The sequence below is a fragment of the Equus caballus genome, chromosome 20, assembly GCF_041296265.1.
Source record: "Equus caballus isolate H_3958 breed thoroughbred chromosome 20, TB-T2T, whole genome shotgun sequence".
In the NCBI taxonomy this organism is placed as follows: Eukaryota; Metazoa; Chordata; class Mammalia; order Perissodactyla; family Equidae; genus Equus; species Equus caballus.
This window is the reverse complement of record NC_091703.1, coordinates 2284827-2312066: the sequence shown is the minus strand read 5'-3', so window position 1 is coordinate 2312066 and position 27240 is coordinate 2284827. Positions and strand designations below refer to the sequence as shown.

At 46.1% G+C, this 27240-nt stretch overlaps 1 protein-coding gene across 7 annotated transcripts in view; it reads right to left on the bottom strand.

The window, feature by feature from the left end:
• Positions 1-27240, bottom strand: part of DUSP22 (dual specificity phosphatase 22) — a 69606-nt gene that overhangs the window by 28570 nt on the left and 13796 nt on the right. For all 7 annotated transcript variants that reach the window (XM_070244004.1, XM_005603518.4, XM_070244002.1 and 4 more), the window contains exon 3: positions 19665-19747. In XM_070244004.1, coding sequence (XP_070100105.1) covers positions 19665-19747 — 83 coding nt within the window. The remainder of the gene's footprint in view (positions 1-19664; positions 19748-27240) is intronic.

Sequence of the window (27240 nt, the reverse complement as noted above, 5' to 3'; positions counted from 1 at the left end):
CATGGAAACTGCGTTTCTCAACCTCCTTTGCTATTAGGGTGTGGATCAGGACCGGGTTTCACCATCTGACACATCTACTCGAGGCGGATCTGTAAACAGGACATGGGAAGAGTCAGACAGGCGAAGAGCACCTGTGTGGCAGGTGCAGGCAGTGCTGGGGGCAGACGTGGCAGCAGATCTCACTGGGCAGTTGTGTGACGTGGTCTGGGTGTTGCTCCTGGAACTCCAGCTGAGAGCCTGTTTCTCTGGCTGTTCTAAGGGGCCCATAAGCTCTCCAGCATCTCTTCTCAAACCCCTTACTGCTGAGACGGGCCCAGGGTGGAGCCCGTTGTCTGAAGCTGAGAGCCAAGTGGTTGAGCTCCTCTTACTGTCTCCTACCACTATGAGAGGTCAGAAAAAAACATGTGTTCCTGCTTAATTCCTGTATATATTTTTTCAGCTTTGAGTGAATCATTACGTCTTCCAACAAAGGCTCCTTTGGGTCTTGAAGAAGATGAGTTTTACCGCTGCTAATCCAGATGGGAACACTTCACATGAGACCAAATGGGCTTTAACATGCCCGGGACAAAATTTAAGGATCAGTTGCTAGAAGAAGAAAGAGAAAGTGAAGCAGGAGGTTCTCCCACATTCAAGCTTCACTTCATCATCCCAACTGCTTCCTCTGTCTCTGTTCTCATTTTTCCTGGACTCTGGGCGCTGTGCTCTGCTGGAAATAACAAACCAGTGGTTGAAGCTCTAAAGCACCTCTAAGGCCAGAGAGGTCTAGAGTAGAGATTTAAAAGGATAGAAAATGGAAAAGCAAATGATACTGTAAAAAAAGTCATTTCACTCCTTCCCTCCATCAAGGCCAAACAAGCTTGTTGGTGTAGACACATACACTGCTCATTTCATACATCTGCCATTGAAATGACTCATTTATTTTTTTTCCTCTTACTCTTAAGCGAGATCTGGCCATGGATCAGGCCCCGAAGCTTGTGAAATTCTTCCCTCCCACACACTTCCTCCAACCTCTTTCAGACCAGGACTCCCAGAGGGATGGGAGGATCCCCAGGTTCCCACCTTCCCTTCCACTGTGACTGTCCATCTGGGCAACTTCAATCAACAAGGACATCGAGGGGGACCCCCTCTAACAGGAGGAAAATGCCTGCCTGTCACACATGCTGACTGACAGCCACGGAATTCTAGCAGAATCTAAAATCAACCCAGCCCATATGTTGGGAGGGGAAAAAAAAATGAAGGAAAGAAGAGAATGACCAGAAGCAGAGGCTAACTAACCCTTAACCTATCAAGAGCATTTGCCATAAATGCCCACAGCCATGTGGGTGGAAAGACTGTGCTGCCTTTTGGCATTCCCTGGATGGGGCCGAGTTCTCTTCCGTGCTACCTGATGCACAAGAGGAAAGGAGGTGGCCCCACCAGGCAGGAGCCAACTGTGGGAAGATGGCAAAGGGTTTCCTTCCCTCGTGCCCACAGAGGACGAACTTTCGGCCATGCCGGGCCCCTCACTAGCTGGGCTGGGCATGAGGCAGCTACAGCTTCCCATCAGTGAAGCTCCTGAGGAGGAACAAAGCAGCTCCCAGCCACAAGTTTGGGGATGCCCTACTGTTAAGGCAGGACAGAGAAAACATAAAGCATAAGATAAGAGCATGCTCTCTCAAAGACAGAATGACAACTACAATAACCTTCAAGGACGCCCAGCACACAGTGGCACTCACTGCAGTCTGAGAACGACAAGAAGACGGTGAAAACCAACTACGATGACAACCACACTCTAAGAATGGTGCCAGGGAAGAAAAATCTGGTACAGTGCCCACACCTTATCTGGGTGACCTCAGAGACAAGAGAGCTGACTTTCAGCCATGCTGTGTGAGGGGCCCGCTGAACACATGCTCCAGATACCAGTCTCCTGCCCGTCCCCTCCAACGGGACTCGGCTAAGAAGCAGCTCACCGTGATCTACAATAAGAAGGGAACAAAGTATGCAAATACAGCACAGAAAGGAGTCAAAACTGTCAAAAAGGTTCAGCTGCTCGCCACCCAAGAACAGCTATTTATCTTGGCTTAGTCATTAACGAAGCACGAACAGTCTCTTGGAGGCCACAGACTGCAGAACTCGAGCTCCCAGAGAAGGGCTTCAGATGCCTGCACATGTGTACGACTCATGGCAGTTAATTACTAATTCAGAAAGCAGCAGGAGCGCGGCAGCATGGAGGACTCTGCGCTGCGGGAGGGCTGGGGGCTCAGAATTATCTTAGTGTTAAACGAGTGGCTTCTGCAAATGCTTTAGTGTGATGTGGAGTAGATTTTCTACTTAACTGGACCTAAACAAGGGCCATTCTCTAGTGCTGAAGTTCACAGGGACAGAGACAAGATGTGTTTAGCTAAATTATGCAAAGTACAGCAAACTTAAAGGAAAAAAGAATAAGAACATCTTATTCTAGAACAAAATCCTAGAGCAATCTGAAAATTCACAAGTAATGAAATAGCAGCAATGTTTCCATTTGTATAGCATCTGCCATGTGTGTTTACTCCTTTGCACCACCTCTAATATTAAAAATCCATTAGACTAAAATTGGCTATCTTCTTTGAAATAAAATTCTTACTAAATAAATGAAAATTCAGTACTTTTCATGATGTTTCAAAAAAGTGATTGGTGGAAAGCCAATAAACATTAAACTCTTATGGAGTCAAGAAACGTCAAGTCACAAATCTTCGGTTTAGAGAGCTCGCCCAGGAATGCACTGAAGGTCATGACGAGCTCTGCTCAGGGCAAGGGATTCAGTCTGTGCGCTGAGACTGTGGTGATTTCTGCGAGGGACAGAGAAAGAGCAGCCAATTTCTTTGGATGACGTGGCATTCTGAATGGCCTAACATGCCCTGAGAATGCACCAATACTGATAAAAGATGGGGACCGAAGGGAGAAAAGGGCAAAGAGTTAAGAAAAGCCTCATTCATACGCTGACCACATACACCCTGAATTTTCATAATACCAAGCGACACATGAATAGTGTGACATAATATGGGAAAATATTAGGAAAGTACAGGAAAGACGTAAGAGGGGGGAGCTGCTAGGGAAAGCCTGCTGGATAAAGTTTTCGTGTCAGGTTTTAAAAGAAACAACAGACATCACTTGGCCGAAAGAAAGTTTAGAAAGTATTCCAGAGGCTCTTCTTGAACAAAAGGTTAAAGCTTTCTAAGTCCATATTCTCAAAAGTTCTAATATTTTTCAGTTTTCTGTTTCAACAAGCATAGTAACCACCAAAAGTAAAGTTGCTGCCTTTCTTTTAGCCTGAAACCAAAGATTACACTTAAAACGATACGTAGGCAAGTGCTTGAAAAGCAGACTCAAGATTCTGATTTCAGGACTAGTAAAGAGATCAAACTCTCGCTTGTTTCAAGTACAATTTCTAAAATTCACTGCTCTTTTCTTTCTGAAACATCGTTAAGTAAGAGTCTTCTAGAAGAAGAACCAATTGACGTTCTACTTTTCAAAAGATTGAGCACTTCAGAATCTTTCTCTTACGCCCAGGAAAGCTAACAAAAACCAGTTAGAGAATATCGCTATATTCTCTGCAAGGACCTATTCAAAACCTAAGAGGAAGCATAAACAGAAGGAGCAACAGTTCACTAAGGGGCCAAAATTAGCAGGCGATGGAAAAGTTATTTTAGCTGCTGATAAAAACGACGCAATTAGAAACCTTGATTTTTCATCTTATTCCACCCAGGACCAGTACCAACAAGGGTGTACACAGGACGGGTTCTCCTAAAGACGATACTTTTAATTTGACAAAAGCATGTTTGCGAGGTATCAGAGTGGCGTCACGGCTCAGACTTGGCGGTTCCCACACACAGAACTCTCTATTAACAGTGATCATCTAACACCCATTAACACGTGGAGAAAAACAAGCTGGGGACCCTATTAAGAGCTAATTTCACCATATTCTCCAAAAATCTGAGTCACAAAAGAAACACAAAATTAAAAAAAATAAATTCAGACTGTTCCACACCTGATCAGAAGCAAGACTAAGCTTACATACTACTAAAAAAACCCGAAGTCTCTCCCACTTGAGACAACCAGTCTCTGCACTTTTTTTTTAATTGTGGTAAAATATACATAACATAAAATTTACCATTTTAACCATTTTTAAGTATAGAGGTTCAGTGGCATTAAGTATATTCACATCCACAGCACCACCCATCCATCTCCAGAACGTTTTGATCCTCCAAATGGAAACCATGCCCCCATTAAACATCCACTCCCCATCCCCCCCCCCAGCCCCTGGTAACCCCCATTCTACTTTCTGTCTCTATGAATTTCACTACTTCTGCCCTTTTATATAAACCTAAAGGTACGTAAACTGTGAAAAAATTAGTCTGGCGGAACTCTTGAAGGTCACAGACCCAAGAGACAGCCATCACTGACTGGAAATTGCTTTCGGACGCAATGCTAGTTGACTCTCCCTTCTTCGCAGAGTGTCTCACTCCAGAGAAAGCACATGAAGATTTCCATGTAGTTTATGTATGTGGAAGCCAAATCCAGTATGGGCACATGCATTTTGATTATTAAGTCTCCTCAATTTAAGAATTTTCACACAGCCAATAACATTTTAAAGGGACAAAGTAGAATACAAAATTACATCCATGGAAAGATTACATTTGGACAACGTTATGTCCGTCTGTGGACTAAGAACCGGAAGTCAGCATAAAAAACAAAACGGACAGGGTCCGGGGGGTGAGATTCTCGGCCATCTCTCTTTTTGATGGTTTGTACCATGACAAAAATCTCAAAGAAATTACTGTGGAAAATCACCACAGAAGACAAGGACAACCCTTTAGTTGTGCTCCGTAAGCCACGGTTTAAGCCTAGGTTCTCAGGGAAGAGGCATTTTCTTCAGGTTTCCACTTGCCACTGATTCTTCCTGCAACAGCTAAATTTAGGAAACATGACTACAAATAACAACTTCCAAGAACTCTGCGGTGCTCGATGGGGTGGGGAGGGGTGGGAAGGTCAGAGTGGAGAGACAAGATTTAGCCCTTGGTTTGATTTTGTGAGAAAAAATGCAAATGAGAAACCTCCAACACCTGGTGGCTTCTTTCAGGTTAGTCAAAAAATGACATACATTTGACTTGTCAGATCAACAGATGAGGACCCAATGCTTATTTTTGCTCAAGCTATTTCAATGAAAGGCTAAAGCGGGCATAGTCAGCACATCGGATTTCCTTGAGCCAACGCGGGCGGGTTATGGGAAGGCAGAGAGGGAGACACACGCCGGCTCCAGCCTGCCACCGAAAGCCCTCTTCTGTGATTTCGGTTCTTCTGAGGACTTGCTGATGTGCCCAACGTGACTCACAAAAACAGGGCCAGTTTCAGGAGTCTCTGCAAACCAACTAATTCTACAGTATTACTTAATGAATGTTAATGCTAAACAACCACATCAGAAAATTATCATGAATTAACACTCATGCTTAGAAATCAGCAGATGCTTCAGAAGCATGCAAGAGATACCACTTGTAAAAGATACAAAGATAAACTTTTATCTGATCACGTATCTCAACTGCTGAAAAATGTTTAGTGGCTCCTTCTTATCTGCCCTTCACTTCAAAGTCCACAACTTACCGCCTAATGTCACCTTCCCCAGCTCGCCAAACCCCAGGTACCCTGCACTGCTTGCGATTCTCCCCAGACACCCTGGACTGTCCTGCCCACCCCTCCCCAGGGGTCCTGCAAGTACTTCTCTCTGGAATAGCCTTCTCCTCAGGACTCCTCCCAGAGGCACTTGCTCAGAGAAAGCTCCGCGATGGAACCCACCGGCCCTCTGGACAGAGCCTTCCCTGACCTCATCTCCCTCTCCTCAGGCTGACTCCAGCATTGTTCTAAGTGCTCCACACACACAACAAGGCTGGCATGCAGGTGCCAGGGCCCAAGCACAAAGGCTATCATAGCTCATAAACGGCCAGTCTCTCCCATTAGACCCCAAATTCTGTCTATGCCCAGGTCTTGTCTTAGGTACCTTCCTTTCAGTATCCCAGTACCTCTCTCTTCCAAGACCATCAAGAAACGGCTCCTAAGGGAAGGAAGGAATGCACGGGAAGGGAGATCCGCTTCCAGAATTTTACACATATGGCCACCAATCCAATAGGCACTGAGAGCACTGTCCCCGGGCTGGACAGAGGCACCTGCAGTTGGCTCCAAAGTCATGGTCCAGCATAGGCAGGCCAGGTACGAGCAGTCTGAAAGGCTAGGCCTTCATCTTTGGTGTCCTACACACTCTAAATGGACTCAGCAGGATGTTGTGTCAGTCTCACTAACAATGGAAAATTGTAAAGGAGGTAAAGGCAGGCAAAATGCTCAGAAATGTTCAGGATTGCATTAAACTGGGGACTAAATGGCCCCAAGCTTCAGATCCAGCACAGGCTCCTGGAAGATGAAGTCCCAGTTACTGAGGTCCGTCCCAGTTAATGTTCCCTGCCACCTGGCTGTGAAAACCAGAGATGGCACATTGAGGCCTGTTTATTGGAACACAGCCACGTCCATTCACCTATGTATCATCCACAGCTCCTTTCATGCGACAGGGGAGAGCAGGATACTGCCACAGAAACCTCAAGGGTCACAAAGCCCAAAGTATTTACTATCTGGCCCGTGAGAGAACAAGTGTACCAACCCCTTGGCTAGACAGTGATATTTCACGAAGTCATTTTGATGACTTGGAGCTCATCTTGCATACCACATTTTTCTTCTACATTTAAATGACATCTAATACAGGACACCACTTTCTTAGAATTGCAACATTCTTAATCAGTAGTTGTGTTCAGTTCTTTTCCTTACTCTGCAAGAGAGAGGGACAGGAATTTCCCTCTAATGCAGGACTTTTTAAAATAAGGAAATTAGATGCCATATGTGAAGCACAGGGCAGTTGGCAGGTGCTCAATAAATGGTGGAAGGCAGGTTCGTCGTCTACCCCGACGGCAGTCCTCAGTCACCAGAAAATATGGCGTCAACAGACCAGCTTGCAGAATGCTGAAGCAGAGCCTCTTGAGAACGTGCAGAGAGCCACACTCACTCCTCAGCGTGTCCACCCGCCAGCACAAGCACGCCTTCCTGAGCTGCCCACCACTTCTTGGCAAGAGGGTGACTGTCTCCCTTCTTAACCATAGCTGTCTCCTCAGGGAGGAACACAGCATTGGTTAGAACATTATTGGCGGCCTCTTTTGCAGATTACTAAGCAAATGAGTTCTCAGACTCCCCCACTTATGATAGATGATAAAACTACTGCAGGAGGAGTTATCGATTTTGTGGATTACCATTTGTCTTCAGGCGTGGACACAATCCACAGCACTTAAGAAGCTCATTCTTAATAGCATTCACGATCCTGCGGGCCTAACCTTGCCTCCCCCATGTGGGATCAGGCTCTAGAAATGGTTTATTTTGTAAATGAAGCAAACACTGGCCCAGAAGAGGCCCTGTCCTGGAGAGCTGGCCAGTCCCCCGTGGAGAGGGCTCAGGCTTACGACATGCGAAGGCTGGATGTGGTGAAGGCCAGTGCATGGGCCGCACATGAAGGGCCACGGAGCTCAGAGCAGTGAGAAAGCACCATTGGCTCGGAGGTGGAGAGAAGCAAAGCAGAGAATAGTCACTCTCCCTTTCTCCCCAATACAAGGAAGGGTGTCCGTCTACCAGGCAGGTACACGTGGATTATTAGAGATGGCACTGACTTCATGTGTTTCATGGTACATTCACATATAGCAGGTGTGGGGTGTCCCATTTCCCAAACATGACAAGGGGGGCATTTCCCTTGCTCTGCTCTAAGGACTGGAGGTCAGGGTTCCAGGGTCTTCCTTCGCAGGGACAGCTCTCCATCAATCCTCCCTCACGCCGCCACGGAGAGCAAGCTGATGGGCTGTTTTCATTTTGACAACTGCATCCTCTTGCACTGGGCATAGAAGGAAGCCCCAGGCCACCTTCGTTAGAGCCTGTACAGGGACTCACAAGGAGAGAGAGCACTGGTCACCAAGGAGGCCGGAGGTCCCTCACCGAGGTCAGTAGGACCCTGTGATGACTGGTTGAAACTGTCTAACCATCGCAAATGCAGGAGTAGCAACAAGAGAAGTTTCCATCAGAAAAGGCAGGAAGGCTCCATTTAAAGGAACAGTAAATTAAAAAATCCACTTGGAAACATTATTCTTACTTTGTTAGTTAGGAGATTTCTTTCTTTCTTTAGGGCATAGAGTCAGGGTGTTCTATACTGCAGTTTAAATGAACAGTCATTTAGGGCAGACTTGGAAGTGCCTTCTACTTGGATGTTGTGGGGCTGGTCCCTTTGACAAGGTATTTCATTAAGTAGGTAAATTTAAGCTGGACCAGATCTAACATTGCAAGGCCCACCTATTCCAAAGGCCAGTCATTCTGTAGTGATCTCGAAAGTGCTCTGTGTAGGAAGAGCTTCCAAGACCAGAAGGCTCAGGCCAAGCTCTGGGCTCAGCTCTGTTTGTCCGAGACACCTTGCCCCACGATCACACACATGAGGGAAGCTGTCCCTAGGCAGCCAGTCAATGATAAAGGGACGGCCGGATGGCAGCTTTCCCACACGTCCTCTCCGTTCTCTGGCAGCTGGCTGTGGCTCTCACCAAAGGGGCCTATGGATCCACTATCTCCCTTCAGTTGGGAAAAAATCTAGAAACAATAAGAGTGTCCCGGTTGGCCCTCAAGAAGGAGGCTGTCCCTCAGATTGCAGACTCATCGACTTCCTCTCCCTCACCCAGTGCTGTAAGCAGCTAGGGCTTGACCAGCCCGAACTTTCACCATGCATTTCCTCCGTTTTCCCATTAGAAAAGAGGTCATGAGCTAGCTGAAGATGCCCCTGCTCAGTTACGAATGTTGAAACTTAACATCTGTACTAGTTGTGGTGATAACTGGAAAGGAGAGAAACAATTTCTCAACTCAAACCCAGGTCTGACACCAACCTCTGCACCCCAACCCCCCAACAAAGGCCTCCAAACACCCCAGGAGTCAGACCGCATGGAGGCAAGCACTCCCAAAGGCAGCATGGCCACGACCTGCCCACTCAGCCTGCCCCGAGGCGATGGCACTCGCTAGCTGCCACCACTTCACTCTCAGGCTTGTGAAGTCAGGCTGGGTCACTTCCCTTGCAGGTGTGGCAGGCACAAGGGCCAGCTGCAGCACATACCAGGCGAGGAATTATTAGGAGCACCTGAAAATGGCAAATTTGCTTAAACCAGCTTCAGTTAACCAGGCTACATTTAAATCATTATTTTCTTTATGGCTAAAAACAACTACAGTGCCCATACAACTGTTTAACTCTACTTTGGGTCTTAACCACCCACCCACCCTTTACTTCTCATTCAGACTTCTGGTTGCACACTTGAAGGCCCTTTACCCAAGGAGTCTGCAACCTATCCAACCCCCTTGAACTAGACATCCTCAGCCACCACGACCACCACCACCACGATGCCCAGCACTCCTGCTGGTCTGCAGCCACATGCTGTGCTGCACTGATCTGGAACCAGAAACACATTGCCCTCTGTGGACACTCTCTTTGGTTGTCTCCCCGAAACTAAGCTACTCTTCCCTTTTAAACTCCTTAGCAAAACTGCATTCCCTATAAAAGCTTTCCAGATTTGCTCCTATGTCACTCTGCCTCTTCCAGCGTCCTCAGCGCCTAACACAGCCATACACAAGAGGCTTCTTTGGAAGCGCTGATGGGCAAGGAACTGCAGAACGTCTGCCCAAGAGCTCCTCCTCTTCAACTCCTCCGCGGCCTGGGGTGCCCCCACGGGGAGCCCCAGGGACTGTCCTCAGAAGAGTTGAGACTAACTAGAACCCACCAAGGTGTGGCCTTAGGAATAATAAGCAAGATGCATCCACCTCAGAACATGACATGTCATGACTGATGGGATCATTATAAAAGTCAGACGCTTCTACCCTCCAAAGATTCTGTTCATCTCCTAGTCTCCTAGTCATGCTGCAGTAGCATTTACTTGCATGGTTTTATTTAACCCTAATAGCTTGGCTACATGTCTCACTGATGATGCTGAAATCTTCATCTCCAGCCTAGACTTCTCTCCTGAGCTCTGAACTCATATTTCTACCCACTGGGGAATATCACACGAGCACCTCCAACAGAACTGAGGTCAGTCCTCTTTCCACACCACCTCTGCCTCCCGGAGCACTCACATCCATGGGTGGCACAGCTGTCCTTTCAGTCTATCAAGCTGTGACTTCAGGAATTCCTAACTCCACCCCGCTTCACTGCTCACATCTAATCAGTACACAGGTCCTGTTCACTCCACTTGGGACACAGTTTTCTATATTTGGAAGCTGTTTTATGAGGTGCCTACAAGTTCATGGTTGTTATAACTTCTTGATGATCATTCCTTTTTTTCATTTATGTAGTTTTCCTCCTTACTCCAACCATTTTCTTTTCTCTTGCTTTCAATTCTATTTGCCTGGTAAAATTATGGCTATGCCACCCTTCTTTGGGTTCACGTTTGCTGGAGATCTTTTCCCATCCTTTGATTTTCAATCTTGCTATGTCACACTTTATGGAAATGACTCTTGCACTTCTGGAAAAAAATCCCACTCCCCAGGGTCCCAGTTCAAACTCTCTATCATTTATGAGCAGGATTCCTGTAAGAGCTTCCCAGTAGCTTCCCTGATATCCATTTCCCTCACTCCATCCCATGCCCTAGTCAACATCCTGGAAAAGAAGTCTGAATGTTTCACTGGCCTTTGTTCGTAAATCTTCACTGAGCCCCTGCTTCATACAAAATAAGGCTTAGACTCCTCAGCTTGACAAAGCAAACTTTCCCTAACTTCCATCCACTTCTGAAACAATTGGCCATGAAAACCCCGTGAAGAGCAGCAGAGCTTTGCCTGATAAAGCACCGGAAGGTGAGAGGATGGCACACAAGACCAGGCAGGGCTCTGCTCTGCTGTCCACAGAGTCGCTAGGAGTCGAAATAGACTCAGCAGCACTGAGAACAACAAACCTGCTTTTCCAGCCTAGCTACCCTGCAGACCTGCTCTGCTAAGCCCTTCATGAATCCCAGAACACGCGTCACCTTGGCACGCCTGGTGCCCCTGCATGTGCTTTCTTACCCAGAATCCCATCCCCTACTCCAACTGTCCCTTCTCACCATCACTATCTGGCAAATCTCTGTTACCCTTAGGACCACATCAAAGTGTCAACTCCTTGGTGAAGCCTGGCTAACCTGGCAGAGTTAGCCACTTTCTCCTGGGTGGCCCAGGGACCCTCACCTCCATTTTGCAGTTGCAGCTCTGAGCCGTTATAAGGATTTCCATGCCTGTCTCTTCGTAATGCTGGGCCCCATCTTACTCCTCTTTGTATTTTATCCCCAATCCCTGCTACAAGGTAGGTACTCAATAAGCGTTTGCTGAATCTGAAGGAATAACTCCCAAGTTAGCCAAAACGAGAACTGAAGATAGCAGCACCTTCACCCCACCATACTGACCACCTTCTCCACTCTATGATCAGCTGAGCTCTACACATCTCCTATAGCTCCAGGGCTTATTTCCCCCTTCCTGACCAGCCTCTAAGGGCTGCTCCTACTCAAGACACATCCTTTCTCTCCCTCCCCACTAAACCAAACCATACCAGTCCTACAAGGTTGCCTCAACACCCCTCTTTACAAAGTCTTCCCCAAGCCCCCAGCCATGGGCATGAGGATCTTGTATAAATGGCCAGAGCCTCCACCATCCACGCCATGTGCTTCGGCACTTACAGGCAAATCAAGCACAGTTGTGTCCATGTACACCATTGCTCCAGCTGGGGCACAGGAGACAGACCACATACCACGTGCTTCTCCTGAGACCTTGGTTTGGAGATCCTGGCAGATCCTGTCACCAGCATATTTCCCGTTAAGGACTGGGAGGGATGCAAACAAGGAAGCCCGCTCCAGGAACCCAGGACTTGCACACAACGTGCTCAGTACTTGAACATGCATGGAAGTCAGGAGAAGAGGTGTGAGAGGCAGGGCCCAGCAGGAAACGCTCAAGAAATCAGGACTTGACTGAGAGGAAAAGTCTAGGAAGAGTCTTTTGCAAAAGTCTTCAGTTATGCGGAGAGGCTGGTCTGTAAGTATGAGTACTAAGGAGAAGGTCCAGAGGTGAAGTGCAGGGTACTCAAGAACGCCAGGAAAAAGGAAGGTTAGCATAGAGCTCTTTCATTTAGAGACAGAAAACACCACTTCCCCTCTAGAATCAATGAAGTGCTAGAAGATTTCGAGCCCCTTCTAGTCTAGTCACGCTGGAATTCCGGCTTTAGAACTCCATTTTCAAGTGAGTTTGTCACGGAAGGGCCAGAAGCCAGATGGAGCTGCCTTCTTGCGCACTTGGCTGCCCACACACAAAGAACTCAGATACAGCTTGATTTAAGAAAGAGCGATTACTAGACAGTTTTCGATACCTACCATAATCATTTCTATTTGAGTCATTTCTATTTAAGTCTGGGGTTGGCTTCAAACAAATTTACCTCAACACATGAAAGCTGCTGCAAGCCTTTGGTATAGTAGGTACCACTAAGACTTGGCGGCATCAGAGAGACTTTCCTAGAGAGGTGAAAACAACTGAGGTTCACTGGAAACAACCGTCAATCTGAAAACCATTCCAGGCAAACAAGAACTTGTTTTCAAAGGCCCGGGATCTCATTAGCAATTTGGTAGTGTGCTATTTTTTGCAATGCCAGTAAAACAACTGAAATCATCCACGCTGGAAACTGGCCAATTCAAATAGGCAATCTTGCCCAATGATTCAAGTTGTATCACTAGGGGATCTGTGAATCTTAGAAAAGGACACACACCCATCTAACTGAAATAATCAAGTGGAACAATATAACTGATATTGAAAATAAAATCTATATAGTTGAAAGGTGTGTCTTGGGCTGTCTTTTCCGTCTGAAGAATAAGATGACTGAGATGAATGCTCTGTACCCACTGACCGTGGGCGACAAGGATGTGGCACGTCTGATGTTGCACACTCACATGGGAATCCATGGGAAACATTGCTACCAAACCCAGAGCCCATTCTGGCCAAGCCTGAACATCCAAATGTAAGCCACCTGTCAATATCACAGACATGAGAGTGTGGCCACCCACTCCCGCCTACCTTCCTTCCCTACCCTCTTCATTCAAAGAGATACTATCCATGAACATATTCCCACTGTGAAAAATAAATAAAAATAGAGACAAAAGCGAAACTCATCCTTTTCACCTCTTCCGCCATCCTCTTTACCGTTCTCAGGAGTCTGGTATGGTTGTTTCAAACCCTTATCTGTGCCTTTACACACATATATGTACGTGTACAAATACATAATTGATATTTAATTTTACATAAATGAGATAATATTGTGGATCTTATTCTACAACTCACTTCTTTTGCTTAAAATTAACCTTTTCTGTGACCAGACATGACTTCTTTCTTTAGAATAGAGCTGAAAATGCCTGAGGCTCTCAGTTTGTCAAGAAGCATCTGCAGAGGGCCCCTGTGTACCAGACCAGGCTGAGTGCTGCTGGGAAGACCAAAGAAATCACAATGGGGCACCTGCCCCTAGCAGGCCTGGAACCAGCTCAGAGCCCGGACACAGGCACTGAAGAGCGAGATCATCAAACAGAGGTCAGATAGCCATTTAATAAACTACAGAATCTATCACACAGTGCATGCAATTCATGACTCAATGAAGAGTACAAATTACAAATATTATAGAAAGAAGGGAAGGAGCCCTGAGGTTGGAGGGCACTGGGAGTGTCCTTTTCAGGAGGAGGAGCCGGGGCTGAGTTTGAGGAGGTAGGATGCGGGCAGACGAGAGACGAAGAGAAGCAAGAACACATAGAAGCATGGCTTCTTAAACTTCAAATGCCATTCTGTTTCCCTTTTGAGAAGCCAACAAAACATGTGAGGGAGAGAAGTGCGGCGGGTCACCAGACGGCATGTAGCAGGGACCAAGGCCCTTCCAGGAGCCCCCAGGCCCTCAGCACCACCATCCAAGCAGACTGGACATCTCCCCTTGGTGAGCTTCCTCATCGGGAAGCAGGTAAATGCAGGCGGCTGTGCAGATGTGCAGACCACAGCAAGGATCAGAACCCGGAGAAGCGGCCAACAAAAACAAAACTCGCAAAGTAAACTGAGCCTGGACACCTCAAAAAAGGTCTTCAGTGTTAAAGGAAATACAGAACAGAATGACCAGGAATAAATGCCTGCCTAGGAAAACAGCGTATTCTTTAAAAACAAAACCCAACTTAAATGGTTCAAACTACAAAAGTCTTACTTGAACACACAGCTTAAAATGGAAAGAATATCCAAGCTGGACTCAAGCTCAAAACCCTCCCTGGTACACACAGTGCCTGGGGGGAACATATGTGCACAAACTACTGTTTTCTATTTAACCCTAAAATACTCATCATTTAAAAATCAAAATTCTTTGGGTTATTAGCCCAGTGAAGGAATGAGAATACTTTTTAAAGCATTTTTGTTAATAGTGAAAAATAGTTTGTTTCCTGCAGGTGCTCTGGTTAAATACCCAGAATGAAAAATGAAACAGCACTGAAATTTTTACATTAGAAAGACAGAGCTCTGTTTCTTTTCTCGGGGGAAGGCAGAAACCTTTCATTGCTCAATATTACTTCCTCAGCACCTACAAACAATATGGGGCTTCTGATTTGAAAAAGCACGGTCTTCATGACAGGAGTCTCTGCCAGCCTTCGAATCTGGAGTCCTCAGGAGGCACTGAGGACGCAGCTCACAAAAGAGGAAATGCTCTGAGCAACTCCCCAACCAAGCCCTAAACACAGAAACAAATGAAGAGCTTCTTCCCCCTTAATTACAGGTCTGGGCTTAATTCCTATTTGAAATTAAAATAGGTGGCAATGATTTTTTTCTGCTTGGCTCTGCCACTTGCTAGTGGGTGACGTGAGCAAGTCTACAGGTATGAAGACGCTGTGGAGGAACCAGGAAATGCCATGCGCCTTGCGGGGCTCACAGAGTTTACTAGTCATCAGACGAGACTGGTGTGATTCTGTGGAGTCTGGGCTCCACCAGAAGGAGTCATGTCTTGGTGCTCTCTACCAGCCTCCTTCTGGCCAGAATGCCAGCAATCAGACTTTCCGAATTCCAACCTCCAAAGTCCCGGTTAAACACCTGGTCACTGCAGATGCCTCCAGACTCACATGGTCGAGGGGGGACCTTATTCTCCGAGCTTCCACAGCCTTCATTCCTACTTGATTCCTGGCACCAAGGACCTGCCCTGATCCATGGCTCTTCCTCCACTGGACTGTAATTATTACTAATATTTATAAAACAGCCATCATATAGGTCTTGTTTATACACTAAGGGCTTCCCCAGGGCAGACGCTGGGACTGATTCACTTCTGCGAGCTCCAGGACCTGTCCCAGGCCTGGCGTGTGGTAGAAGCTCAAGAAATGAATAAATCGCTAACTCCCTGCCTTCAAAGGGAAGAACTGTCTGGACAAGGGACTCAACAGTGTGAGGAAGGCATTTGCAGCAAAAACACAAAACAACATTTTGCTAAATAAAAGTAAAAAAGAATAAAACACTGTGCTGGTGGTGGTATGAGAAAACAGGCACTTTCACACACCACCAGGAAGGGCACAAATGGTACCACCCTCTCCAGAGCTGACATGGCAGTATCTATGAACAGTGCCAGGAAAATCAGAAGCATCAGTTATGTTGGGAGAGGACCAAGGCACTAAGGCACTCTGGGAAAATCTCCGGCCTGGAAAAGAAGATCCAGGTTCCCATGAAGCTACCTCGACCAGCTGTGGGATGGTGGGCAAGTCCCTTCATGTCTCTGAACTTCAGCTTCCTTGTCCACACAGTAATGGAGTCGGGTAAGCGATCTCTAGGATCCTGTTCAATGGGGTTTTTTATGTCAAACAGAGTAGTAGGCATTGAAATGGAGGCAGAGCTCGTCAGCATCTCAGATGTTAGTTTAGGGCTGACTTAAGTGTATGCAGGTCCCCATGTTTCTAAGAATCTTCATTCTAGAAGACCTACTTTTCAGTCACTTTTCTGAAGAAACAGTATTTGGAGCCTTAGACCTCCTTCCCTTGGCTGACCACCTCACCCCATGGTTCAGACGATAAGGAAATCTTGTCTCATCCACCAAAGAAGCACCAAAGACCACCTGGCTCCACTCGACGACCAGAGGTGAGGCCCAGCCGCTCCAGAGGTCTGTCTTTCTGTGATTTCCTTTGATCTATTGGGTTGCCAGGAAGAGTATGAGATCCTATAACACTACACTGGGAAACTCTTCCAAAAATTACCCAAATAATGGAGAATCACATCTAATCTAACTGAAATCAATCAAGTCACAAGTTCCTTAAAGTCCTTCCTAAGTAACATGAATAAGTGCATAATATGAAAGATGCTTTCAGCATAGTCATGAGGCCTTTCACAGTGGGTGCACTTTATAGTATTGTCACTGGTCAGGTGTTGCAACAGGTTACAAATCATTACAACCGGAGAGGACGTAACAAGCACAAAAACTGTGCAGTCTTCCATTCCACCTCTACCAGGTTCTCACACCAATCTATACCAGGGCAGCCTCAGTTGGTAACAACATCAGTTTTGGTACCATCTCCTTGACCCCAGCTGCCTTAGCTTACAAGTTGTATGAGCGTCCCTCTGAACAAGCACTCACCCAGGAGGCTCACCCTGGACTCCAAGGGCTAGTGGACTCCTTTCCTGGGTCCTCCTTAGTCCGGATCCCCATGACTGTATTAGTAGAAACAGTTCTATGGGACATTATCATGTGGTATGTCACACAAGCACGCACACACACAAACTGGTTCCCTGCCCAGAAAGACTGATAAATGTGTGTCTTCAATGCAGAACCTGAGAACTTCATTCTGTCAATACAACTATGAATCTTCCAGAGTGGCCTACGGTGTGCTAAATTCCCTAAACTTATTTATTGTTTGCAAAGCCATCACGTCCCAAACCTAGTGTTCAACAATCAGTCCTTTGAAAATCCTCACTAAGCCTCTGAGCTGTGACCTCTGTTCTAGAAACCACATTGGACAACATGGCTGCCCACTCTCTCTTAGCCGCCATCACAGTAAGAGCAGACAAAAGTTCTAAAAGCCCTTGAGGGCTGATGCTAAGCACTCCGTGCATTTAAACCCATCCAGATGTGTGTTGGAAATGACCCAAAGAAGCATCCATATTCTAGTGTCCAATACAGAGTGACTCGGCAGCAGGGCTCACCGAACTCCTGCACTGAGGTGACAGGACAGAAATCTTTCAATTTTAGATAGTATCTACCTCCCCACTTCCAGCCCAGCCCCAGACTAGTGCTGCCCAGAGTAAGTTGGGGGAGATTTGACAAACAGGCATGGTTTTGAAGATCTCAGAAAATGAAGGCAGTCCCGACTCTCTCCTCTCCCACTCCTTACCCTTCCTCCTTTATTAGGGCCCTTCACCGGCTGGGGTCAGCTTCCTGCAGCAGCTCGCTCTGCACACAGTCTGCCCTACTCAGCTTCATCCCTGCACTATTTTCCCTGCAGGATCAGGGCCAGCATAACGTGGAGCCGCTGAGAAATAAAGTCTCTCTGTTAACTCCCGACAATTTCCTCGACTCGTCTCAGCTCGGGGAGACCCCGGCTTCCGTGGTGAACTTTAAATTCAGGACAGAAGACCGCTTTACCTACCAGGCAGAGGGCTCAACAACCATCTGGCACTTCTGGGACCCTAGCGAACCTCCTCTCTCCCAATAACTTAAGGGGAGTACCCCAGTTCAAATGACTTCTGCGCCTCAGTTTTCCCCACTTGCACAATCAGAGAGGCTATTGTTTTAAATTTTTTTATAGGAATGTATTTACAAATTACTTGTGAAGTTAAAAATGAATAAAATAAGAGGGGCAAAGTTAAACTACATTATGCTATAAAACAGTGATCTTACTGCTAATGAATGTGAACTCACAGGAGAATACTTCTCCTTGTGCTGAGGGAGCAGGAGCACCCAAAGACTACAGCAGGGTGTCACCAAGGCAAGCTGTCCCTGTGAAGAAAGGGCACAGAACTTCTCCTTCTTTTTTCTTTTTCAAGGCAGAATTTGTCCTTACAGATTGAGATACACAGGGACTATCAAGGAACACGAGTGTAATATTGACAAGGAAGCACAGTCTGCCTGCAGTTCCGAGGTTTTCACACCAATAGTGGTCTCTTTGCAGCGGGTTCAATCCCACCTATTTTACTCCCTTGCGTGTAAAGTGGAGAGAGAAGAGCCGTAGCTCTTTTATTTCTAACACTTGAAGACCTTGTATTTAGCCAGAAGTTGCAAGGTGAATAGATTCAAGGGCCATGTTCACACATGACAGTGTGCTCCATTAAATGGAGTCTAACGCACTGAGGCAGGCCGGGAGGGTGGGGGGGGAAGGACAGCTATGTAATTTATTAAAATAAAGGAAACCTCAAGCCTCATCTTGTGATTTAAGAGGAAGTCAATCATGACCAGTTTGCATTTAACTTACCATCTTGGCCATAGCTTGGCTATATTTTAAATATAAACTACCGTTGACAGATGAAAAGATGGGGTAGCTATTTTCAAAGGAAGTGTTAGACTCCAAAAAATGATGTGCTCTTGTTGTTTTCAAAAAAAAAAAATCATGCTGCAACACAAACTATAGCCTTTAACAAAAAACTATGAGCTGCAACAGAAGGAAGTACGAGCCCACAGACCTGGAGAGACAGACAGAGGTCTGTTCACCACCTACTGCTCTCCACAGCGTTTAAGAGTCACTTGTCATCACGTGTTCTCATTTGTTTTACGCTAACGGAGATCCGGCAGCTCTAATCGCTAAGGAAAATAGGTAAATTTAAAATTAAAAAAATATATTACCTCTTCTGGCAGAATATGAATTTACATGAAAACATCTTGAACTAGGATTATTTCTTTCAGGTCACCCCTCCCTCTCCAACACCCCACCCTAAAATAGAAAAACATGTGCACGTCACAACCACACATGTATTATTTTCTAAAAAGAGGTAACTTGGACTCTGTCAAGGCTAACAAACAGAAATAGCTTTTACTCCCAGCCAACAGCTCAAACTGTCCATTAGCGTAAAATTGAAGATGTTTTTGGAATTAGTGTACAGGCAGACACACCCTGTTTACTCGAAAATCTAAAACACAATAACAGCTTCCACACGATAGTCTCTGTCCCAGGGAAACCCTGGAAAATCTCCAGTGACAATTTGTCTTCCACTGTCTTTCATTCCTAAATCCAAATAGTATATAATTGAGCTTCAATGAAAAAAAATCAGGAAATGAGCAGCCTGAATACTTTTGGATTCTAAAACCGGAGATAATTTTGAAAGGAATGAAAATTGGTTCTAAATGTCCTTAAAATCCAGAGGGAAATGCAGCATCAGCTTATTCTTTGGCATTTAGCAAGAAAGCCAAGCTGGCAACGCAGCAGGAGTACAATCAAAAAAGCACACGCCTTTCTGGCAAGCCAGGGACAGGGCACAGACACAAATATGGCCTGAGCACAAAACTGATGTGGCCAGCACTCACAGGAGCACACGTGTCCGAGAGAACACAGCTGCCTTCATTAATGTCCCATGCACTCCCAAAGAACACAGATGAAGACACATGTGCATGGCTCCCTTACCTCCAACATAGGCCTGGCACTATCGTGGACAGACAGAATATGTGTCACCTTGTTCTTGCTCAATTGCTCTGCATCTCTGGCATCTGTCACAGGAGAAAGAGAATGGATATTTTAATATTCTCTGCAAGTGATTACTTCTAAAGTTTAGCAAGGAAAAAACACAATATGACTTGCTAATTGTTTCTTGAAACTTCATAATTGACCATACTCAGAATAATTAGATCTAGGGGATTTAGGCCTATTGCTTTTATGTATTTAGCAGACAACCAAGTTTACTTCTGATTAGCACATCTTCTGATACAAAGTGGTCATCTAAAACTTGACAGATGTTAGAGTAACAAACACTGTAATCACAATTGTTGCTGTTTAAAGGAAGTGAAGCCATGAGGTCACTTTGTAGTTGACATTTGTTAAACTGTAGACACTCACAATGAAATAGATAATAATAAAGATTTTTAAAAATTACCTCAACAATTAGTAATCCAAGGTAAAATTAAATACAAAAGACCCGCTTACTATATAAGAAATAGAAACTTGCCAGAGACGACTCTACCCTGATGTCAAAAGTAGGCAGATACAGACAAGACTGTGGTTTATAACATCAAATCCATTTTAGGGCAAAAGTGAAAATGAAACATTTTCTAGAAATTCCAAACAAAATTGTCCATAAGTTATCACTTGGCTATTAAATTATCTGCAAATGAAATTTAGAAAACACCAAAATTATATTCCCTTCCAATGCTCCTACCTGAAGAAGAAAGATTGAATGAATCCCCCTAAATTGGAGCCCATCTGCTAATCTACAAAAGAGGAGTCCTGCAAGAAACAAGGTGGTCAGCTCCCTTCGGCCCCTGTCCTGGTCTGGGACAAGCTTTTTAAAATGATACAGCATAAAATGGACCAAAAGTCAAGTGTTTAATTATCATGTGTTTAGAGAATATTAACGATACGGGAAAATGATCAGGACATCATGGTAAGTCCTGGTAATGGTAAATACAATGTAATGGTATTTATAATTTACAAACGGTAAATACAATGTAAACTCAATGTGTAAAAACATAAAGACAAACACACACACAGGGGGAAAAGTTATAAGGAATTAGCCCCAATAGTGATACTCTTCCAAGTGTTTTTAATTTTTCTCCTTCTTTATAGTTTTTGTGTGTATTCAACACAGGTGGTTCTAAAAGTTTACCGTGCCCATGAACTATCGGGGGGCCTGTTAAAGAGGCAGATTCCTGTGCTCCAACTTAGCTCAAGGTCTACAGCAGGGCTGAGGAATCTGCATTTCTAATAGACCTCAATGATAGAGCAGAAACTAAGAAACAGTGTTCTAAACATTCTTCAATAAGCATGCACCACCTTTAAAGTCAGAAAAATATCTTTAAAAGTAATATTAAAACATTGGTTTTACACAACCAGAGGCACTCACAACTAGAATATATAGCTATGTACTGGGGGACTTTGGGGAGAAGAAGAAGAAGAAAAAAAAAGATTTGCAGCAGTTGTTAGCTCAGGTGTCAATCTTACACAAGAATTAGTTTTATTTTAAGATCTCTTCATCACTCCAACCATCTCAAGCTTCAAAGTGAGATGTGCATAGCAGCCATCTACATTACACACGTGGGGACTCAATTCTAACCTCCTAGCTATCACAAGGTGCCACATCAGAAGCTTTGAACGATGCAGGAGCTACAGTCATTTAGGGTCCCGCAGACAGCCAGCCTCCACACTCTCACTAACATGTGATTTTCCAGTTGCCATGAGTATGCATCTTTTAGACAAGCAGGGAAACAAGATCAAGCTGGAGCTTTGGTGCCCACGAAAGAGCTCAGACAAAGCGGAGCAGCAGACTCGGGAGAGGCAGGGCACCAGGGAGCTCCCACAGCAGCCTCACGATGCTCGAGCACAGGGCCTTCCAGATTCTGGTTGTGCCAGGATTTGAATTCGAAACATCAGTATTTGTTTCAACATACTTTTTAAAACAGCCTTATTGGGGCCGGCCCTGTGGCTGAGTGGTTAAGTTCACCCACTCTGCTTCAGCGGCCTAGGGTTTCGCCGGTTCGGATCCTGGGCGCGGACATGGCACCGCTCGTCAGGCCACGCTGAGGCGGCGTCCCATATGCCACAACTAGAAGGACCCACAACTGAAATATGCAACTATGTACTGGGGGGATTTGGGGAGAAAAAGCAGAAAAAGGAAAAAAGAAGATTGGCAACAGTTGTTAACCCAGGTGCCAATCTTTAAAAAAAACACACAGCTTTATTGAGATAATTCACATATCATAAAATTGTACAGTTAAACTGTATATCAGAGTCACCATCACCACAACCTACCTTTAGAACATTTTCATCACCCCAGAAAGATACTTATTAAATAAACAGATAATAAATATACAGATTGAGATAAACAACAAAAAAAGTGGTTTGGGAATAAAATTATACATTTTTGAATACAGAAGACCACTCAATACCACAAATGAGGCAACTGAATGCTGGACTCCAAAGACAACGCAAGCAACTCTTAGAAACTCCTCTGCGCTCTGCACTCCTCCTGTCTTATTACAGCACTGTGCACACTGACACCCCAATTTGGGATGACGCTTTCCCATAAGCACAGGCTCTGCCCACCTATTTGTGTGCACAAAATGCTTGATCAATACCACTGGATGATGACATTGGACCTTTTATTCTTCAAAATTAAAATTATTGATGGTTTTGGATGGCTGCCTACAACCACGGGCACTCTGGGATGAGCTAGGCACACAGCACTAAGACTCAGCCGTGAGTTATCAGCTCACACACATGTGCACCAGCCTGGAAAGTTTCACACCAGCTCTCCCTGAGCACCAAGTGAGAGGGGCAGAATTCAGTCCTTGCTGCTCAAACGGGAATCTGCCAAGCAGCAGCACAGCGTCGCCCAGGAGTGTGCTGGAAATGTAGATTCCCAGGCCACACATACCCACAGGACCAGAACCCGCCATTGCCTAAGAACCCAGAAGGCTGTGTGCACTGCACACATGGAGCCCTGGGAGCCGCCAGGGCATGACTTTTGACCTGGTGTCAACAGTGTCCCGCCCCCACTGAGGAACGTTAATGCCACCTCTAAATCAGAAAATAATTTAGAACCATTCGCAATAAAAAATGCAACAAGTCAACGTCAATAAAACTAGTGGGGGGCCAGCCCCCATGGCCTAGCAGTTAAGTTCAGTGTGTTCTGCTTTGGTGGCCCAGGTTTGGTCCCTGGGAGTGGACCTGCACCACTCATCTGTCAGCAGCCACGCTGTGGCAGCAGCTCACATACAAAAAGAGGAAGACTGGCAGTGGAAGTTAGCTCAGGGCAAATCTTCCTTGGCCAAAAACCCAGCAAAAAACAAACAAACGAAAACAATGGGAAGATTACAGGTTAAAATTCATGTGGAAAAAAAATCTAGAGGGACCTGGAGCTGGCCCAGTGGCCTAGTGGTTAAGTTCACGTGCTCTGTTTTGGTGGCCTGTGGTTTGCAGGTTCGAATCCTGGGCACAGACCTACACACCACTTATCAGGCCACTCTGTGGCAGCATCCCACATATAAAATAGAGGAAGACTGGCACAGATGTTAGCTCAGGGCCAATCTTGCTCTCTCACACACACACACACACACACACACACACAGACACAAAATCTAGAGGGACATACACTGACCATGGTTACCTCAGGATGTGGGGTTTGCAGAAGTTTTTACTCTCTTTAACATATTTCTCTCATGTTTGGACTTTTGAAGTTTTTATCTTATTTTAGCTTGATAAGGCCACATCACTCACATAATTAGGAAAAACAAAATTTAAAAAATACTGTTCACAAAATTCAATATAAATCACATGAATAGGTAAAATGAACATCAACTCCTCATTGGCAAAAACAGCTAAACATGTTCTTTTCCTCTGTCTCAACTTCTCCCCTGGCCTCTGGACTCCTACCCACTCTTGTCGCCTGCCTCTGTTTACCCCCATGCCAGGCCTCACGTGGCCTCCTGAGGAAGCAAATGTCACCTTCACATGGTGGGAGCACTGAAACAGAAGTTCCCAACCAATCCTCCCCCTTTGCTGTTGCACGTTCCCTGCCTGGCTCAGAGGAAGACCCCACCCACCACTGGTAAGACTTCACTGGGGTAGCAGGCAGGTTCTTGGAAGATGCTGCCCTCAGTGGGCAAAGTGACAGCCACATGCTTCCTTAGGATGGGAATTAGTGCTCTAGATCTTATATTGACAAAGAAGACAGACAGGGGCACCAGCCCTGAATGTGGGAAATGCCAGAATGGCCATGGGAAATAAGCTAGTCCAGCGAAGTCAAGCAGAATTGCTTCTGAAAAAAATTAACAAAAATATATCGGAGAAAGCATCAGAAATTAACACCATCAACACAAGCACTCTAGAAAAACAGTCTGCAGGAAAGAACTTCTTTAGTAACGCCATCCCAACACTCAGAGCAGCGGCTGCACTGCTTTGTAGGCTCAAGAGCATGGCCACGCGGGATGAGAGGGGAGGGCTCTGTTTCAAAGGGTCCCAGCGCCCTGTGCCCTCACCCTGAACCCCAAGCCATGTTCAGTCATCTCCCAAACAACCTTCACCTCCAGGGTGAGAATCTGTGAGAGATGGGTGAGAGATTCCAACCTGCTCGCAGTTATACTTCCCACCACGAACTAGATGGAAAGGCTTCCAGAGTTATAAATGATTATACGTTATAACAACTGCTAGAGTTATAAATTAGCTGTTAGTGGGTTCAACCTTGAAGTGGATACACTTCCAACCTGTGCTGGGGGCCAAAATGGGGCGGTTCCTACTTGTTCCCTTCTCCACAAACCCTGGCTCTGACATTTTTGGAGCTAACCTCGGGCAAGTGTTTCTGTGCCTCACTTTTCTCACCTGTAAAGTGGGAAAATGGTAAGAGTGAAACCTCAAAGGGCTGCTGGAAGTACTAAATGATGTAAAACACAAAGAAAAGTGCTGGCTGGCGCGTGGTGATGTTACTATTGCCATCATCATCATCATCAACATCATCATCAGGACCAGAGTATGGGCGTCGATCTCAGTCACCTCTGACTGTTTCCAAACACACGCTTTCTTCAAAGACACCTGACTCCCAGCTCTCCTTCTGCCACCTAATGCTCTCCTGGGCTAAATAACAGCAGTCCACCACAGACAGTGGGCAGCAGGGCACCCAGCTCAGCCTTGTCTGAACATCCGGGGAATCGCCACTGGGACCACGGCCCTTCTCACTGGCAGACACAGAATAAAAGCTCGAAGCCCTCAGACGTGTCTCCGTGTACATCCCCAGCACACACACAGTGCCTGAGCTTGTCTCTCACTTTTCTAGATGTTTGTGGATACCTTCAAACAACAAGGGCTTCCTCTGTCAGCGCACATCCACGCTGCACGTGCCAAGCTGTGAGGAAGCAGTAGCCCCGCCCGCTCAGCCCAGGGAGGAGCTGCTTTGGGCTTCCACCCTCCGCCTTTCCCCCCGGCATCTGGGCAGAGCCACCTGCCAGCCACAGGCAGCTCAGCTGAGAGGCTCTCATCAAACACCAGCTCGAGAGGTTGGGTTTGTTTGTGGGTTTTTCTCTAGGTGGAAAAATCACCAGGTGTTGGAAAACCGTTTGTGATTCATTGCAAACTTAAAAGAAAAAAAGGAAGTTGCAGAGTGACATGTAAAGGATCCCCTGGAAGGAAGGGCAGGGCAGGGGGAGGGAGGGAAGGAAGGAGACCATTCAATGAGTGCATTGAGGAGATCACGGCCACCAGAACGCTGGCCAGGATAGCAGTGCCTATCCATAGTCTATAAAAAATAAAGATCTCTCAGAAAGTCAAAAGAATGTTTCCATTAATTTTTCTTTATACATTTCCAGATTGGCTGTTGTATTACAGTAGGCACGTACTCTTTGTAATTTAAAAAGAGAAGAAAATGACTAAATGAGATCTCGTGCTAAAGCATGGATGACAGCTGGATCTGGGTTCCAGGAGAAGTCATGATCGTTTGACCTTGGGCTTCCACACTGGCCGGCAGCGCCTACTGCACACCTGGTGTGGTGTGGGTACTTCATGAGCATCTGTCTCCTTCCCACAACAGCCCAAAGTAGGTGTGTGGTTTCCATTTCACAGACAGGGAAGGCGAGGAGGGCCTGACACTGGCTGACCCACCATCTACCAGGCACGGAACCGAGGGCCTCCACTGCACATCTGGTTCAGCCCTCACCACAGCCCCGGGCTGATGTCCTCATCCCCTCCCACATCCAGGCTGTGCGACGTGTCCAAGAGCAAGCGCCTGGCTCGTGAGCCGTGGGGTAACCGGATTCCAAGGCAGGCCCACCCCACAGCTTGTCTCCATTCCTCAGGACCTGCTCCCCCGACTCCAAACCTCTGAGGACCAGGACACATGTCCACATCAGATGCCCCATACGTTGGGCACTTGCAATGAGTTTGTGGAATGAACGATTAATTCACAGGCAACTTGAAGGATGCAACACTTCCTTCCAGCACTGTCAACTCCCTGGACTACCATTCCCATGTCTTACCTTACCTGGTGAGTGTTTAATAAGTGTTTGGTAAATTAATGAATGAGTCAAACACAACCACATATTAGTGTCAGAGTAACTGAAGGCAGTCATGGAACACCCCGCCTGCACACAGGAGGCGTGGCTGCTGTCGAGCTGTCTGACAGTGAGATCCCAGAGCAGGAGTCCAGGGCCTGCGAGGGTTCCCACGTCACTGAATATTGAGAAAAGAGATAGAGATTCTAGTACAGAAAGAGTTTTGAATAATTCCTTAAAGTTGTGCACACATGTCCTTCTAAAAGAAAGTGATCTATGAGTAAGGAGAAAACGCTCAAAACTGTTGGCAGCAGTATTGAATTTGGTTGGCATTTATTACAATTTGTAATTTGTAAACAACTTTCACCTAGCAATTCTACTTTCAAGAATTTTTACTTAACTCTGCTCTCAAACACAAAAACATTCCCCTCTCCCCTAAATAACTCACTAAATAATCCGTGAAGACATTTGCTCCTTAGTGCACTCCAGCACCGCTGGCCTACCCACCACAGAGCACTTGGCTGCTTTTTCAGAACTACAAAGCTTACTAATTTAGGAACTCTAGTACTATTTTTAACCTGTTCTAGTAGCAATTAGCAGCTGTCAGAGCCCTGCACTCAGCCTCTTGGAAGCCAGCTAGCAGCACCAGGAGCCTACGGGGGAAGCGGAGGAAATAAACATGATGCAGAAAAATCATAGATTGTTTTGACAATCAATTTGAACCTGAACTCACAAATTTAAGCAACAACCAGAAAACAGGCAGGAGTGTGTTCTGGCTTGTTCGGGGTTTACGATGAGGTTTGGCTCTCTCCACCTGCCGCCAGCAGACTTGTTTCTGCACATTTCCCAGGTGCGTGCCTCCTACTGAGCACACGCTCTCTCCATCGCTAAGGGAGCTGTGTCCACACCGCACACACTTGAAGCGGCACATGGGGACCCAGGCCCGCTCTGGAAATCAACAAGAGCCTGTTCTCCACCAGGTGCTTTGCTCTGTGGGCTTCTCCTCACTG